Below are 15199 nucleotides of genomic sequence, written 5' to 3' on the forward strand. Positions count from 1 at the left end.
CCGCACATCACATATGTCCGGTGCAGCGCCACAGTGAGGGCACCTGTCAGGTAGTGGCAGATCTTTGGCACGCCACCGATGACGGACAGATGGTGTCAGAGCCGCCCCTGCCCGAATCCGGCGCACGGATACCTCCTCCTGCCGAGTAAGACTACGGGGGAGAGGGTGCGAACACGGAGGAATTAGAGCGCGTGTTCGCTGGCGCAGAACTTCGGAATCGGAAACGTGGGACAGGAACGGATCTGGGGGAAGAGGGGAAGGTGGCGGATCGTCTAATGTATGAAGATGAGTCATAGCATCGGCTTGAATGTTCCAATACCCGGCTGGTTGCGGGCGGTTGCTCGCGCGTTCGTGGTGCTGGCGGCCGCTAGCTCGATGCAAGCTTCGTAAATACTGGTGACTTGCTGCTCCCGCGCTGCATTCCCGCTTGATTTCCTAAGTACTTACGACATCTGCTTACCCGCTTTTGCATTTCGATGTGTCTGTTGAGGCAGCACGGTGCATGGTGGCGAGCGGCGCGGCCAGCGCGGCTGATTAGCAGCTGCTTAGGGCGCTCGCTCGAGTACCAAAAACGTAAATAGTTTTCTCCAAAGAACAGTTTATTAAAGGAAACATCAGTAGTGACAATCGATGTACAAAAGTGATTTTAGGCATCTTGGGCATTGCAATATCAGTGACAATCGTTCTAAAAATCAAAATAATAAATTCCATTATGGAAACCTAGAACACATGAGCGAGTGCACAGAGAATATATACAGGGTACAAAGAGGTAAGGTACTATCAAGGTAGGTCCGGTACATATAAGCATGTGCTACATTCATGTAGCATATGCTTTTGTGCAGGTTCAGATGGACAGCAGTGAAGTACAACATCCGAGATGTATTGAAATGTATCTGTCTGTGGCTATGCATACACACATACAGAGAAGGGCAGCGAAAAGTTTCAGCCTTTCACTCGTTGCATCAGACTAAGGACAACATAATATGCTGCAGTGCTATAACTTAGTAAACAGATGCCATGAAAAGAACTTAGGTAACCTTGGGCACGTTTAGCTCTTGGCAGATGAGTTACAGGCTTGCATGCTTTAGGACACAGCTCGTCTGCCATGCCCTATTTTGGTTTCTTTGTTTTGTAGATACCAAGGGGAGGAAGATGCAACCAGGGCAGGCCGAGAATTGTGTGGAGAAGCGACTTTATGAAAATTCTCTGAACAGTTGTGGCCGTGGCTGGTGACGAACAGTAATTGGAGGTCATTAATTCAGCTTGCGATGACACATTGGGGTGTAACAAAATATGCGTGCGTATAAATAACTCATCTGAGAAATGAAAACGCACAGGGTTCGTAACAGGCCAGTAATGTTTCTCTATGTGGCGTTATACTGCATCTACCACAATGTCCAGTTATTATATTACTGAATGGTAAATTGCAAGTGGTCCGTGTACTGTACAGTATCTGCAAACGCTTATGGACGCCACACAGTTCAGCGTAATGCGCCGGCCGCTGCTATTGTGCCCCTCATGACCCATGTGTTGCTCCAAAAGGTGAAACCCCAAACGCTACAACTTCCAGAAGGAAAAAAAAGCAACTACAAATAGCACCGCAGCATATTTCGAGCACGCTTGTATTGGAAACCAGCAAACATGTCAAACATTTTTCATCTTATGCGTACACCCCTCTTAAATGTTACAGAGCCGAGCACCTGAGCCAGTCCGCGTTTGCTGCCTGTGGGTTCTGCTCTCCGTTTCATACATCAGGTGCAATGCTGTCAAAGCTAGCGCTCTTGTTTGCGCTGCCTGCATCCATGACCAAAAAGTAGTGCGTTCCTTGTGGTGAGCGAAACATGGTGAATGCTTTGCCTACAGGCTTACTACATGACGCATTTGTCATGAGCTTGATTAAATGCACTGTTATTGCTGACGACACTCTGTTGCTTTGTCAATCCTCAGACCACTCGGCCACAAAACAAGCACGGAATAACATACCTCCCTTCATTTTTCCTTGCTGATTACTTTCGTACATTTCACTGTGTTGTACCTTATGTATGAAATGAACTGTAGCTATCACCAATTTTCCCAGCAGCATAACAGAGGGCAAGCCATGACCAGAGGTTGCCAAGTTATATACCACAAGAACTCCTGGGTTCCGCAGAGCACTTTTTGGTTTTTGCGAGCACCTGAATCGATGTATGCTTCAACATTATGGTGTGCTTCACAAATTTACTTTTTGCACAAATGGCACTGTTACTGATCATAAGAACTATGGTTAGCATACAGCCAGTCATTAACTGAATTCTGGCATTCCTTGAAGGGCACTGAGCCTGTATACTTGTCACGCAGGAAGAAAGAGAAGCCAAAACAAAACGGTTTCCCTAGCACCTCTTGTAAGTTGTTAGCATTCAGCAATATTAATTTGAGAACCAATGGTCATAGCAATGCTCATACGAACAAGGCACACAAGGCTTCTAGAAGGCAAACTTGTACTTTGTAAAAGAAGTAACGCAGCAGGAGCAAAAGCAGTCAGTACAGTATATGTGCAATCGGAGCAGAATTACGGATAAACAGGTACATAAATACTTATATACATAAAAAATAAATAGTACAACAAAAAGTTAAAGAGAGAGCACATGTGTAGTAAGTAGGCAGCATTAAAAATCCAAATACAATAATATCCTAACACAGTGCCTCATGAATTTAGCCGGCTAATTTGCGCCTCTTTCTGGCGGGAGCACTCTGTTTTGTTTTTGACGTCATGCTCCTGTTTAAAAAGGAAAGGTGCCAATGCAGCCTTGTGCGGCAGAATAATTTAAGGAATTTAATTTTGCAGCCTAATGAACAGAAAACAGCTTGCTGGTTAGGCATCCTCTCAACAAGATTCCTGGACACATTGGACAAATGAGCACAGCAAGAGATTTCTTTTCTGAAGGCCGAATCCAATTTCTTCATATAATTTAGACATGCCTCAGAAGTTGCGGCAATTGACTTGAAAAGGTGCTCGGGAACACCATTCTCCTTGAGTAGTGCAAAGAATTGGTGTCGTCCATGGAGAGAGCCACCGTCTGCTGCAAGGAGTGTTCCCTCACATGTGCATTCTGTGGTTCTCTGGGCAAGAAAGCTCTTCACAAGAGTGCCAGCGACATGGTACACAACATTTTCGTATACTATGTCAGGGGCATCTTGTGAAGACGCCTGCAAGTCAGATGAACCTGAGCCTTGCTGCCTGCTGTGGCTTGTGGTTGGAGTGCTGCTTGGTGACAATACTGCAGAAACACTCTCCAAGTTGGTGAGGAACGCATGTGTTGTCACTTCGCAGTTTCCTTGCGAAAGTTTGAAAAGTTGGCCAATCCAAATATGTTTTACAGCAGCCACGAATTGGTACACATTAGGTGTCTCATTGCAGCCATGTTTTTGACGAACTATTGCAAAAAAATTTTCCAACGCTTCCTGCTGCAACCGACGAGTGAAAAGATGAGTGTAATCGAAATCTGCCTTTAGATCTGTCCACAGCAGAAGTAAGGCTTTGATTGTAATCTGCCAACCTTTGATGGTGTGTGGTTGCTTGTCCAGACGACCACCAAAATGCCATTGTGCGATCCAATCTATGCACGACTCAAGGAAGACATGATGTTCCGAGCCTTCTGTCATTGCGTACCGCAACTTGTCGTCCTGCTTTTTCAGGGCCGAACTGTTCAGGCAGTCAAAAAGCTTATCCATCCTTTCCGTGAACTCTGCTGTAAGTTTTGCATCAACAGGAAGCTCTTGAATGGCAATGAGAGTGAGGAGTGCCACAGATACGGATTCGCTGAACACTTGTGTGGCGTACTTCACTCTCATGTCAGCAAAGGGCATCCTGTAGATGTGTTGCTCTTTTAGTTTTTTTGCCAATCTGCTTTTGAGATGCTCAACTGGTTTTTTGGAGGCCCGATCAATGTGACGAGTTTTTTTGTAAAGGGTTTCGATGTGTGTCCAGTCAACAACCTCAGAGCCAATGGTGAGCTTATGTCGTCGCAAATTATTTCTTGTGCATTTGATTAGGTGTGGGGTGTCAAACATGAAGTATATTTTGCGGTTGTTGACAACAAAATATGGTTCATGGATAGAATGGATGAGCATTCTTGACAGACTCACATTGTTCGACCCTTGATCACAAATGACCGCTTTCACCAGAAGACCTTTGGTTTGAAGCTGCTGAATTAAATCTAATAGCAGCTTGCGCATTGCAAGAACTGAAGTTGCATTGTGGGACGCTGCAAAGGCTACTGGCTGCATCCAACTTCTTGATATGCCAGACACCGCCATAACAAGGGCTATGTTTGCCACACGAGAAGTCCTAGTATTCCCATCATCTGTGAAGCCAATTACAATATCTTTTGATTGATCATACATCAAATTTTTTTTCAAGGATATTTCATCGAATAAAAGACAGCATGCTTTGTCTTGTAGTGGCCAATCTTTTGTAATTGATTCTATTGCATCCATGGCACCTGGAATGATACCAGGTGTCATTGGGATCTCTGCCAGCCAGCGCCTTAGCGTCCTCACATGTGGCAAATGGAGCATTTCTCTGAGGAAGCGATAAGCTTTTGGAGAGAGAAAGAACAAATTGAGAGCGAATTGTTTCATTTGTTTTGACCAGTGCTTTTTGGATTTCGGAAATGAGCAGAGCCTGATTTGAGCTTTAACCAATTCAAAAAGGTCTTGTGGCAAATGCGGTTCAAGCTGGTTGAGAGCCTCCTGCTGCGTTACTCGCCTTGTGTCGTGCCTTTTCCTAATCCGACTCAGTGCCTTTCGGTACCTGTCGCTTCGAGAATGCAACTTCTCGAAGCGCTTTTTGGTGCGAGGGGTGTACACAACTGCGCCCTTCCTCCGCCGACTCTTGGGCGTTCCTGATGCTGGTGTCATCACTGGCTGTCTGACACTCTCTTTGGCACCGCTGAGGCCACTAGGACCAGCTTCAGCTGCAAAAAATATATAAAAAAAGCATATTTATGTTTGCCTCAGAGCGAGACCTACATCTACATCCCTCACAAAATCAAGATTAGGGTGCAGTCACAGGGCTACAGGTTGCCAAAGTTGCAGGGCAATGTTTTTGTGTGAAATGATGAATACAGTCGTGCCCCGTTAATATGATCCTCGCTGATAGGGACAGTTTTTTCTGGCGACCAACTTTACGCCTCGCTTAAATGGAAACTAGTTGCTCGTAATACAGACAGGGTAATAGTTGATGGATCTCATTGTTATCCATGTGTTTTGCCTGCTTAATATTCAGAGCAATTTTTCATGACAAGCTTGAGTTAAGCAAATGGAAAAAACCAGAAATATTTATGCGCAGTAAAGCGATACCTACACGCTGTTACGGGCCTGCCGATACCCATCATGAATATATCAAGGTTACCGATGCATACTTTTTCATTGAAGTGGAAGGTTGTAGTTTGCAATAAATTCTAATGTTTTCTTGAGTACTTACCATAATCAGGTGAGTCCCATGATGCTGATGCAATCACTCTGATGGGTGTGCTTTGGGCAGCACCTGTCAAATAAATAAACACACTGTGGGAGGCTTCAACCAAGTATTTTAATTCTCAGGTGCACATTTTTAGCCTGGCTACGCAGCGTGTATGTGAATGGTAAGCAACAGGCTAGTGAAGCAATTTCCACAACAAGTACCTGAGAAGGCTATCCAATGTTTTCATTGAGCTGAATGAAAAATTACCTGTAAATATAATTCTGTACAGATAACACAGGGGTCCACCACGTAAACAATGCATTCATACATATGCACACAGAAAAATATATGAAATACTAGTTGGTGAGCATAAAGTTAACACTTGTTTCTTCTCTTCTGAAACAAATGTCTGGCATCCGAAGTAGTGGTACAGTAAGATGTGCCGACGTGCACCTAATTATTGCACACCACGACATAATTGCACACTGCTGCTATTGCAGAGGGTTAATTTATTACGTGCAAATCTGCAGCAATAGTGCTGCAGTCCATTGTTGAATTTTCATAGATTATCACTGCACTATTAGTGCATTGCACCTACCTTCTTCGTCAGCTGGGGGAGGGGGCGTAGTCTGCACATCAGTGAGCTGCGGGGCACGTGAAGAGTGTGGGTCGTCTGCAATTAAACGACCACTTAGACACTCCCAATCTAAAGAAATCAGCCAGCAAAGTAATTACATATGTTTATTTTTTTGTGCTATGACAGAGCCCTCAGCATAAGTAATACTGCATTACAGGGTTAGCCTGAACCAAATGAAAAGTTCTTCATTTCAAGCTGTAATGTAAAACAGATCCTGACTTAGTGCACCTACCTGTGTCATGGACAGCAGAATCTGCACCAGCAATTGTGCCTAGCCCAAGTGTTGATGGCAACGGCAAGTAGTCTGAAATATAGGTACCACTTAGTTACTCCCAAGGAAAACAAACCAACTGGTGTAGTGAGACATTAGGAATGTTTTCCTATGCAAGATTGCAGGAAGACTTACCGTGACCAAGCATGACTTCCACTGGTGCAGCAGTGGACTGTAGTGGTGAAGCGGATTCAATGCCTATGCGAACAAGGAAAAAAAGATAGCCAATCAAGCTCTGCATAGCAGCACCTTCTGCTCAGTGCACAGTATGGCCTTGATGTTCTATTTGGAACGGTTTCTCTTGCTGGGAGTTAGTGTGATCTTAAATTGGGCTTAAATCGTTTTTGTGAGTTTGTAGGCAGTTACGATTAAAAAGGAAAAATTTGTGCGATCAATATACCGCGACATACAAAATAGCGCAGCAGCACACAGGAAGAAGAATGAAAACACACAAACGAACACTTTACTGTGAACCACGAGGCCATAAATTCACTTGATGTGCATTGTAGGAAATACAAATCAAACTGCAAACCTATCTATGAAGCGTGCAATGTCACCACTATTAATGCTTGCAAACTTATTCCCGAAATCATTCAGGAAGAAATCAGATAGCCTAAGTGACATGTGCATCGCTAAATATCCTGGCGGGTTGCTCCTCAAAGAACCATTTTTACCTTAGAAACCGGTAAAATGTTTACCCTCCATGCTTGCACAATATGCGGCCACTTCATGTATAATTACCGCCTCGTGTGTCACAATAAGCTGATGGCAGTTTGTGCGTGTGTGTGTTCTTTCTTGACCCTGTGTGCTATTTTGGAGTGAATTCGCGCAGTCTGCCCTCTATTCACCGCAGCGAACAGTAAGTAATAATAACAAGAATACTAAACATAGAGTTGTAAAAATTATTTTCCTCACTGCTGCTGGAGTGCACTATCCAGCATCTGATTGTTAATATGGTTAAGAGAAATTTAAGCTACAACATGGTACACAACTGCAGTCTGATGCAACTGAAACAATGGCCACATGACATTGCAGCAGGAAAGTTTTGTGCCCGGGAAGTGATGTTTGCAGTTAGCCTCTATGAATGCAATTGTTCCCTTTGGTCTTACATTTACAGGATTGGTTTTTCTGAAAATAGTGCCCTCACCTTGTGCCGCACCTTCTTCATAGAAATCTGCAACAAAAAAGCCACAGGATATACTGAGGGATCAAGCTTGGGAAGAATTTACTGGGAGAGGAATTTTGCTTACCCGGGTGCACCAAGGCTCTCAGACGAGGCTCATGCACCTTCACGGAAGGGACTGCTTCATGCGTGAGCCTTGTGCAGGCATCACTAGTGAAGCAATCCCTCGTGAAGTGCTTTGAGCAGAGCCTGTATGTTTTGTAGACCTTTTCCCTTGGTGTCTCCAGGAGTTCAAGCCTATTGGCATATTTCAGCCAAATGGAGAATCTGAAAAACAGCCAAATAACATGATTTCATACATTTTAAAGGTTTGCATACCTCACTTCAGGAATGCTTATTAGCATCTCCTTACACAGCAAAGGGGTACGAACATTATATAACATATATGCGTGAAAACAACTGTGGCAGGATGCAAGCAAAATAAGACAGCAGTTTGTAACAATGTGCCACAGCCTGCTAGTCTATTGCTATGCTGGCCAATCGAAACGATGAATGAAATCACCTTTTTAATGTCTGGCTATGATCGACAAGCCAGAACCTTTAAAATTCTTGAGCTTATGTTTTCTTTTGTGATCTGCTTTTGGTTTAGGTAACAATAACTAGTTCTTTGTTCCAACTGCTTTTTGGGTGCGGCATAATTTTGTGCAGCAGATAGAAATGGGGACAGAGCTTCACTGCAGACTTAAGCTCTATCTGATCATAGCAATTATTCCACTCACACTTTTCTCTAGGTAACTGCATACTAACCACCACCCATGATTCGTTCTTTTCTAATTCCTCCATTAAACACAAGTGCCAATGTAGCTATGCTATGGCAGACAGCTGCTTGCCCACAAATTTGAAGTCTGGATTAAGAACAGCAGGTAAATGAACCAGTAGGCACAGTTTTTCATCTTTTGCTTTCACTGTGATCAAATGGGAAGTGTGAAAGGGATGTGAGCAGAACATCAACAGGAAACACTGCTCTTTCAAGAAACTGAAGGTGCAGGCAAATACATGGGTCCATAAGAAGGGGAAAAAAGTGCTTAAGCAAGGAGAAATGTCCCAAAAAAGACACAGACAAGAAGAAAGCGACCTTCGCCTTCCCCTCACCCACCCGCCGGAAACGAGCGTTTCCGGCGTACTAGGCGAAACTATTTGCGAGCTTCCCAAAAGCTGTCAAGGACAAGGCGCGAGATAAGAGACATATGTGAGGAGATGGGAATAATGCGGAGAGTTCAGAGCCCTCCAAGGTCAGTCGTGCGCCCCGCGAGCGAGCAGCGTAGAGGACAGCCGGGGTGGAATGTGGAGCAAAATTAACAATGCTGGAGCGGCAGCACTACGGTAGGCAATAGTTTCGAGAAACGCTTCCACGGAGTACATGGGTGGTTGAGCGCGGATATCGCGAGGAAAAGCTCCGGTAAAAGTAAGAAAAACAAGAACGGCGGGCTTTCTATATGCGGCTCACGGCGTGCAATGGACTTTCAGCGCGGTGTCCAACACTAGTGGTGTTAGTCTGAACAGCTCGATAATCTATGTGACGTGCATCACTGCTGCAGAAACCATGCACGAACACGCAAGAAATAATATTCAAGCGCGCTGAACTCCGTAAAGAAACAGCCAAACTGAGCATTACAATTACTCCGCTGACGACGCTATAGGCACAGAAGTTAGAATATTCATATTTAAAATACACTCTGAGGGCACCGGAATCTGCGGGGAATAAGCTTTTAAAGGCAGCGAGAAAAGTCTGTGAGTCAGACACACACACACACACATGCGAACAAGCATGCAAGGTAACTAACGGTCCCACGCTTATGAGAGGCAACGGCTGTTGGGCCATCTCAAACTGCAGCACCTTCCCTTAATTTTGCTTTAATGTCCTTAAACGTACTTATCAAACTCATCTCGCAAAACCAAAGCCACTGCAGTAAACAGCTCCAGGTAAAACTAGTTCTATTCCGTCGGCAATTTCAAATGGTAACGACCAAGGGCGGTCAAAACAAAGGCACAACGGTCGCCAACGGCTATGCAAAGAGGGATACGATAGTCAGTGAATTCATAAATACCTGTGGTCAGAAGGAAATCTGAAGAGATGTTCTCCACTCTTGCCGGATGTGCTGCACCACTTCGCGCAACAATACATATGCGACATGACGCTGAGGACGGTAATCACGCTGGTCCAGTGCGCACGTCGCGTCGGCAGTCGCTCACGTAGTTTCGGTATGCTTGCGCCGGTCGCTGTCGTCTGCTGCCACTGCGCTGCAGCGTTGCCCGCGGCGGCACTGGCGGCGCAGACGCGTTGTGTCATTTTCGCAATTTATTTCTTTGATATACTATTTTTAATGCTTACGACTGGTTATATTTTCATTCATAAGCATGTTTGTGTTGTCTACTATGGTCGAGAAATTTTACTTTTTATTAGGCTTGACTCCTGCCGCGTTTGCCGCCAGATACCAGGATCGCTGCAATCGTTCCGACCGTGGCGACACTTACGGCGCGGACGCGCAACTTGCAACATGCCACAGCACTGACGGCGACGCACGGACATGAACAGACGTGACGGGCGCGTCCGCCGGGCCGGCGCCGGTCAGACCTCCTCGCCTCCCAGTTGGGGAGCTCCTCTCCCCGGCTGCCGCGCTTTGACAAGCGTGGGCACCAGCATGCACACACACACACACACGCACGCACGACGACACGTGGCACTGAAACCTGCCTGGACGCGCTTGGCGGGAGGCGTTGCGGCAGCGATGAACGAAGCCGCGGCATCCGTTGCATCCGCGCCGGCTATACCGCGCGTCGTAGGCGAGACGTAACACCAGTAACATTCGAAGGCTAATCTAGCTTTTGTTTTCTTTATACCCAGGTGGCCCGCCCATGCATTTCCGTGTGTGAGCTCTAGAAGCTGCCGCCGGTACTTCTCAGGCACTAGGAGTTGCTCATATGCGCGTCCCTTTGAGTCGCAGTATTTTCGGTACTCAAGGTCTGATTTCTCATGAAAGCTGATGTTCTTTCTGGCGATTCCCTCGCTCACCTTATTGCTTAGAGCTCGTAACGATGCGTCGTTATTCTGCTCTGCAATAGGTGCTTTCCTATCAACCTTAGTCAACTCCTCTCAACAAATCGAAGCAGGTGTTAATGTCGAACCCTTCGCGTTGGTTCCTGTTGCCCTATTCTCTACGGAATCGGAAATTCCTTGGATTTCATGAGCTACCGCTTGTTCGGGAACAACTTCATGGTCATGCTCATGCTGTTTAGACGGATCATTTTTTCTGCAAAGATCCCCCGGCTGGTCGGGAGAGTGGTTCGGTGCCTGCTCATTTATCGGAACGCAGTCTAGTTTCTTTGCGAGCTTTCGCGCTCGAGAACGTGTTAGCGCCATGCAAGCCAAGCCTGAGGTAAAAGAGAGACCTTCTCTTTCAGCAGCTGCTCGGATTTGTTCGTTAACAGGTAGGGCAGGTGTGTCGGCAAGTTTGCGCTAACTGCCGCTTCTGTGTCTAGCCTGCCAAAAGTCCCCTCTAGGGTCACTTTCGCTATAGGCAAGCATGCACTCTGTTCTTCGGCGACCTGCTTAATCCAGGCGCATTCGCCAGTGTAGACCGTGGAGGAAACACAGGGCGGGTGAGCAACATCCATGGTAGCCGCTGAATCCCGCAGTGCCCCGAATTTCTTGCTATTTGTAACCACATCCCGCATGTACGGCTCCCGCAATTTAAGGTTTTCCTCCGACTCTCGAATGCGCGCAATCTTTTGCTGTTTGCAGTTCACTGAGATCTGACCCTTCTTGTTGCAATTATAGCAGACAATGGGCTTTCGCGCTTCAAACGCGCGAACTCCAGGTGCCTGGTGTTTCGGTGAATCGGCAGATTTGGTTGACTCCACCTTGTTTTCGCTATCTCCTCCTTTTGATCCCGCTTCCCCTGATCGGCGATCTCGGCGTGCTGGTGGCACTCTTCTGTCGGGGATTCTCATTAAATAGGTTTCTCCCTTTCCTAACCTGTTATCGTACACTGCCTTGCTTTGGAGGTTCCGGCGAACGTAATACTCGTCTGCGAGCTGTGCTGCTTTGCCTAAGTCTACATCTGTTAGCCTATCTTGCAGCCATATCCTCAGATCTTCTGGAATTGCGCTATAGTACTGCTCTAGTGCGATGTACTCCAGTACCTTGTGATGACTTCCGTGCACCTCAGCGGTCTTAAGCCACACGTTTAGGTTGACTTTAGGTCGGTACGCGAAGTCAGTATGCGACTCTCTGCCTTTCTTTGCCTGCCTGAATCGCTGCCTAAAGGTTTTAGCAGAAAGCCGGTACTTTCTATGCAGTGCGCTCTTTAGCTTCTCGTAGTCATTCCACTCTTCCCGTGAGAGGCGAGCCACCACTTCGGCCGCCTCGCACGGAAGGAGAGGAAGTAACTTCTCAGACCAAGCGTTCTCTTTAATGTGCACCTTACCGCATGCGCGTTCGAAATTTACCAAAAAAGTGCAGTATTGCCTCCCAAGCTGTATGGTGTGACGAGATCCTGCAATCTCTGCCTCCCTTGCTCCTCTACCGAAGCTACAGGGCTAGGAAGCGCCATATTCCCTCCGTTCAACGCGATTTCGAGCTCTTTCATTTTTCGAGCATGTTCTCTCGCTTTTACCTCTGTTCCTCGGCCTCACGGAGCTCCCGTCTCTCTTGAGCCAACCGAAGTTCTTCTTTTTCTTTCTTGTTTCAAACAATCGTTTGCAAAGCCTTTTCAACCTCCTCAGTAGTCACCTCCTCCTGCCGCAAAACCTCGAGAATTTTTTTCTTTTTCGCAGAACGTAGCGAAATCCCCAGCTCCTGGCAAATTTCGAGCAGGTCCTGCACTTTTAACTTCTCCATCGTGAGTTCCACCATGCGTTAGCAAGCCCACCAAAACAAAAGCCCTAGCGTGAAGTGGACAAAGCAGTTTTGCTAAATCAATTTCCCAGACAGCAGGAATCCGCACCTAGCATCTGCCTGTGCTAGTACGTCTGGCGAAATGAACGGAAAACATTGGACACTCACCCCGCCAAGGTATAGCTGACGCCTATCAGTGCCGTAGCTGCCGAGGTCCGTTGGAGCCGGTAACTTCACGTAGACATCCCACCGCTGCCACCAGTTGTTGGGATTCAGGTAGCGTGACTGGGCCGGAGAAGAGACGAGGACGATCGGAGGAAGAAAACTTGTAAAACTTTATACAAGGACTATTTACATTATGTACAAGTACGGGCAACTGAGAGTGCTCATCAGTAAAGATAGCTTCTTGGGAGTCGGGAGTCTCTGATACCTCTCAAGAAGGGGGCTTTCCTTCGGCATCAAACCAGCAGCACCTTAAATACTCTTCGTATTCCCCAGATCCCTAGCTGGGGAATACAGTTCGAAGAATGATGTCCAATCACTCGATGGCACAGAAGGTACCACCCACGGCAGGGCAGTCCTGATATTTCTTCGCAGCTCGGTCGAGGGAAAATGAACACGACACGGTCACGTTCTCGTTCCCGCGGCCTCCAGGTGGCCGCGTACGTGCGTCCGGACCGCTCCCATGTAGACCCGGAGGGCACCTGCATGACACAGGAATACAGGCTGTCTCCCAGGAGGTGTCCCAAGATCTTGTACTGGCGACCGGAACGCGGAAGCTCTGTCGAAGGTGCGGCACTCGGGCAATTGTTCAAATCCAGCGTGACTGAAGGGGACCACACTGATACCGCACTTCGTCGTGGCGAGGACCGGAACGAATACGCTTACGGTCGTCGCTGCTTCCGGAATTCCTGTTCGAACACGTGGGGACGCTATGGTCGTCGTTTCCTCCGGCAGTCCTGCAGTCACGTCTCCCCCAGAGGGCCCACCCACCCTCGCAGTGGTCTTCAGGGAATCCTCCGTATGCCCAACTTCGCCGAATTCCACAGCAGGAAGGAAGCGCGAGCACAACAGCATGCAGAAGAAAAATGCACTAGGCTTGCACAGTGCATGTGCAATGCTATCAGGAGCCAAAGCAATTAACGTTCGTTCTTCTTGCGTCGTCTTGTTGGATTCTTTGTCATGCCTACGAGTGCCTTCGTTAGGATATGATACATAAATAAATATATTTATGTAGAACTGCTTCCTGTGATCTGTGATTTTTGCTTATATTTAACTTTTATCTGGCTGGTGTATCGAGTAGTTCTTCTTGTTTGTTATTCAATTGGAAATACTTCCAATGTTTGAGCAATAAACTACTGATACGCTTATAGCCTGACCACCAACGAAATCCTTGATAAGCATTGCCATACATTTGGACAAGGTAGATATGACTGCGCATCTTCTAGACAAATAAGCTGCAGTGAGGATGCGAGAGTTAAACAAATATCGCGCAGCTCAAAATCGTACAGCAGTATTTTTCCTTTCTGTACCAAGCCATACATATATACTTGCAAAGAACAGTTTCCGTGCCATTCACATGCCTCAGCCTCCACCTCTGCACGTAGCGAGTCAAAAATTCACCCCGATGCTCTTTGTGTCTAATGCCATGACTAATGGGTAAACCAAATTTTCTTTTATGTGTTTTCTATCACGTTTTTATTAAATCTTTCCGCAAAATTCAATCTAACTGAGTGACACCCTCTTGGACTAAAATCGTAGTAAAGATGTTACAAGGTTCTTCATTCTTCGCACCTCACTTCCTTCGATGTGCTCGCTTATTTGGCATTGAACGTGTAGCCGACAGCCAGACTATTGACAATCAATGACAGACAGATGAACGACAAAACTGGACTTTATTAACGCTTGAAAAAGCCTACACAAAACTCAGGAGAGACCGACATGGTCGAACAGCGTCTTTTACACGCTTAAAAGTATCTTGAAGGTCGGTTAAGTTACCCCAGGAACCAAGCCTCTTAGTCGCAGAAGATAAAACGCTCATTGAGTATGTAGTGGACATACTGGAACCTTTTTAGGCCACGAAATTGCTCTCTGGAGATGAGTACACTACCATTTCTTTTAACATCCCTGTGGTCTGCTGTATAGAACAACAGCTGGAAATGCGCATAGGGCCTGCGCAAAAAACAAGTTCGTTGCGAAGTGTTTCGCGAATGCATCTCCTCCTTGCATAAAATAATGTACACATATTAAGAAAGACAGTTAATATCTCTTGCAACGCTAGTAGACCCACGACTAAAGCAGACAGCTTTTTCACTTAAAGCAAATGCAGACCGCGCCAGTCCTTGTTTGGCCGGTGAATTAATCCGCCAGTTGTCAGAAATCTCAGCTAGTCCTTCAGTTGAACCATCTAGACATCAGATGGTTTCAACGGAAGACTCAGCAGGAAGCCGAATTTGGCAGTTCCTTGAGAGATGGCAACAGAAGTCCTCAACCGCAACCTGTAATGTAGAGTTACTGGCTCGCCAGTACCTAGAGTTACAGCTTCATGAAAGGAAGAGCAACCCAGTTGAATTCTGGAAGTTTTGGCAATAGTCAACTGCACCGCGCTCTGAAGCAATGTCGATACCAGAAGAGCGCGTATTCGCATCGGCTGAACAGTTCATTTCAGATAGAAGAGGCAGGCTGAAGGGCAAGAAAGCTGACTTGCTCGTGTTCCTTCACCAGAATGCATGATAATTAAGTGGACCTAGCGGTTGAGTTGGGCGAACAGAAAGCCGCTGTAAGTTTGCAAAATTGCACTCAACAAATATATAGTGCATTTTATGGTT

The 15199-nt window shown here is 46.4% G+C and overlaps 1 protein-coding gene across 1 annotated transcript; it reads right to left on the minus strand.

Moving 5' to 3' along the window:
- Window positions 1-3076: 3076 nt before the first annotated feature.
- On the minus strand, window positions 3077-9719 carry LOC144103361 (uncharacterized). The gene is made up of 9 exons (XM_077636102.1): window positions 9583-9719; window positions 7602-7801; window positions 7499-7525; window positions 6487-6549; window positions 6313-6384; window positions 6042-6116; window positions 5465-5527; window positions 4482-4955; window positions 3077-3099 (listed from the first exon to the last, which is right to left on the minus strand). The coding sequence occupies exons 1-9, from the start codon at window positions 9666-9668 to the stop codon at window positions 3077-3079; spliced, it is 1083 nt and encodes a 360-aa protein (XP_077492228.1). The 5' UTR covers window positions 9669-9719.
- Between the last annotated feature and the right edge of the window lie 5480 nt (window positions 9720-15199).

Source organism: Amblyomma americanum, chromosome 9 (assembly GCF_052857255.1).
Source record: "Amblyomma americanum isolate KBUSLIRL-KWMA chromosome 9, ASM5285725v1, whole genome shotgun sequence".
Classification (NCBI taxonomy): Eukaryota; Metazoa; Arthropoda; class Arachnida; order Ixodida; family Ixodidae; genus Amblyomma; species Amblyomma americanum.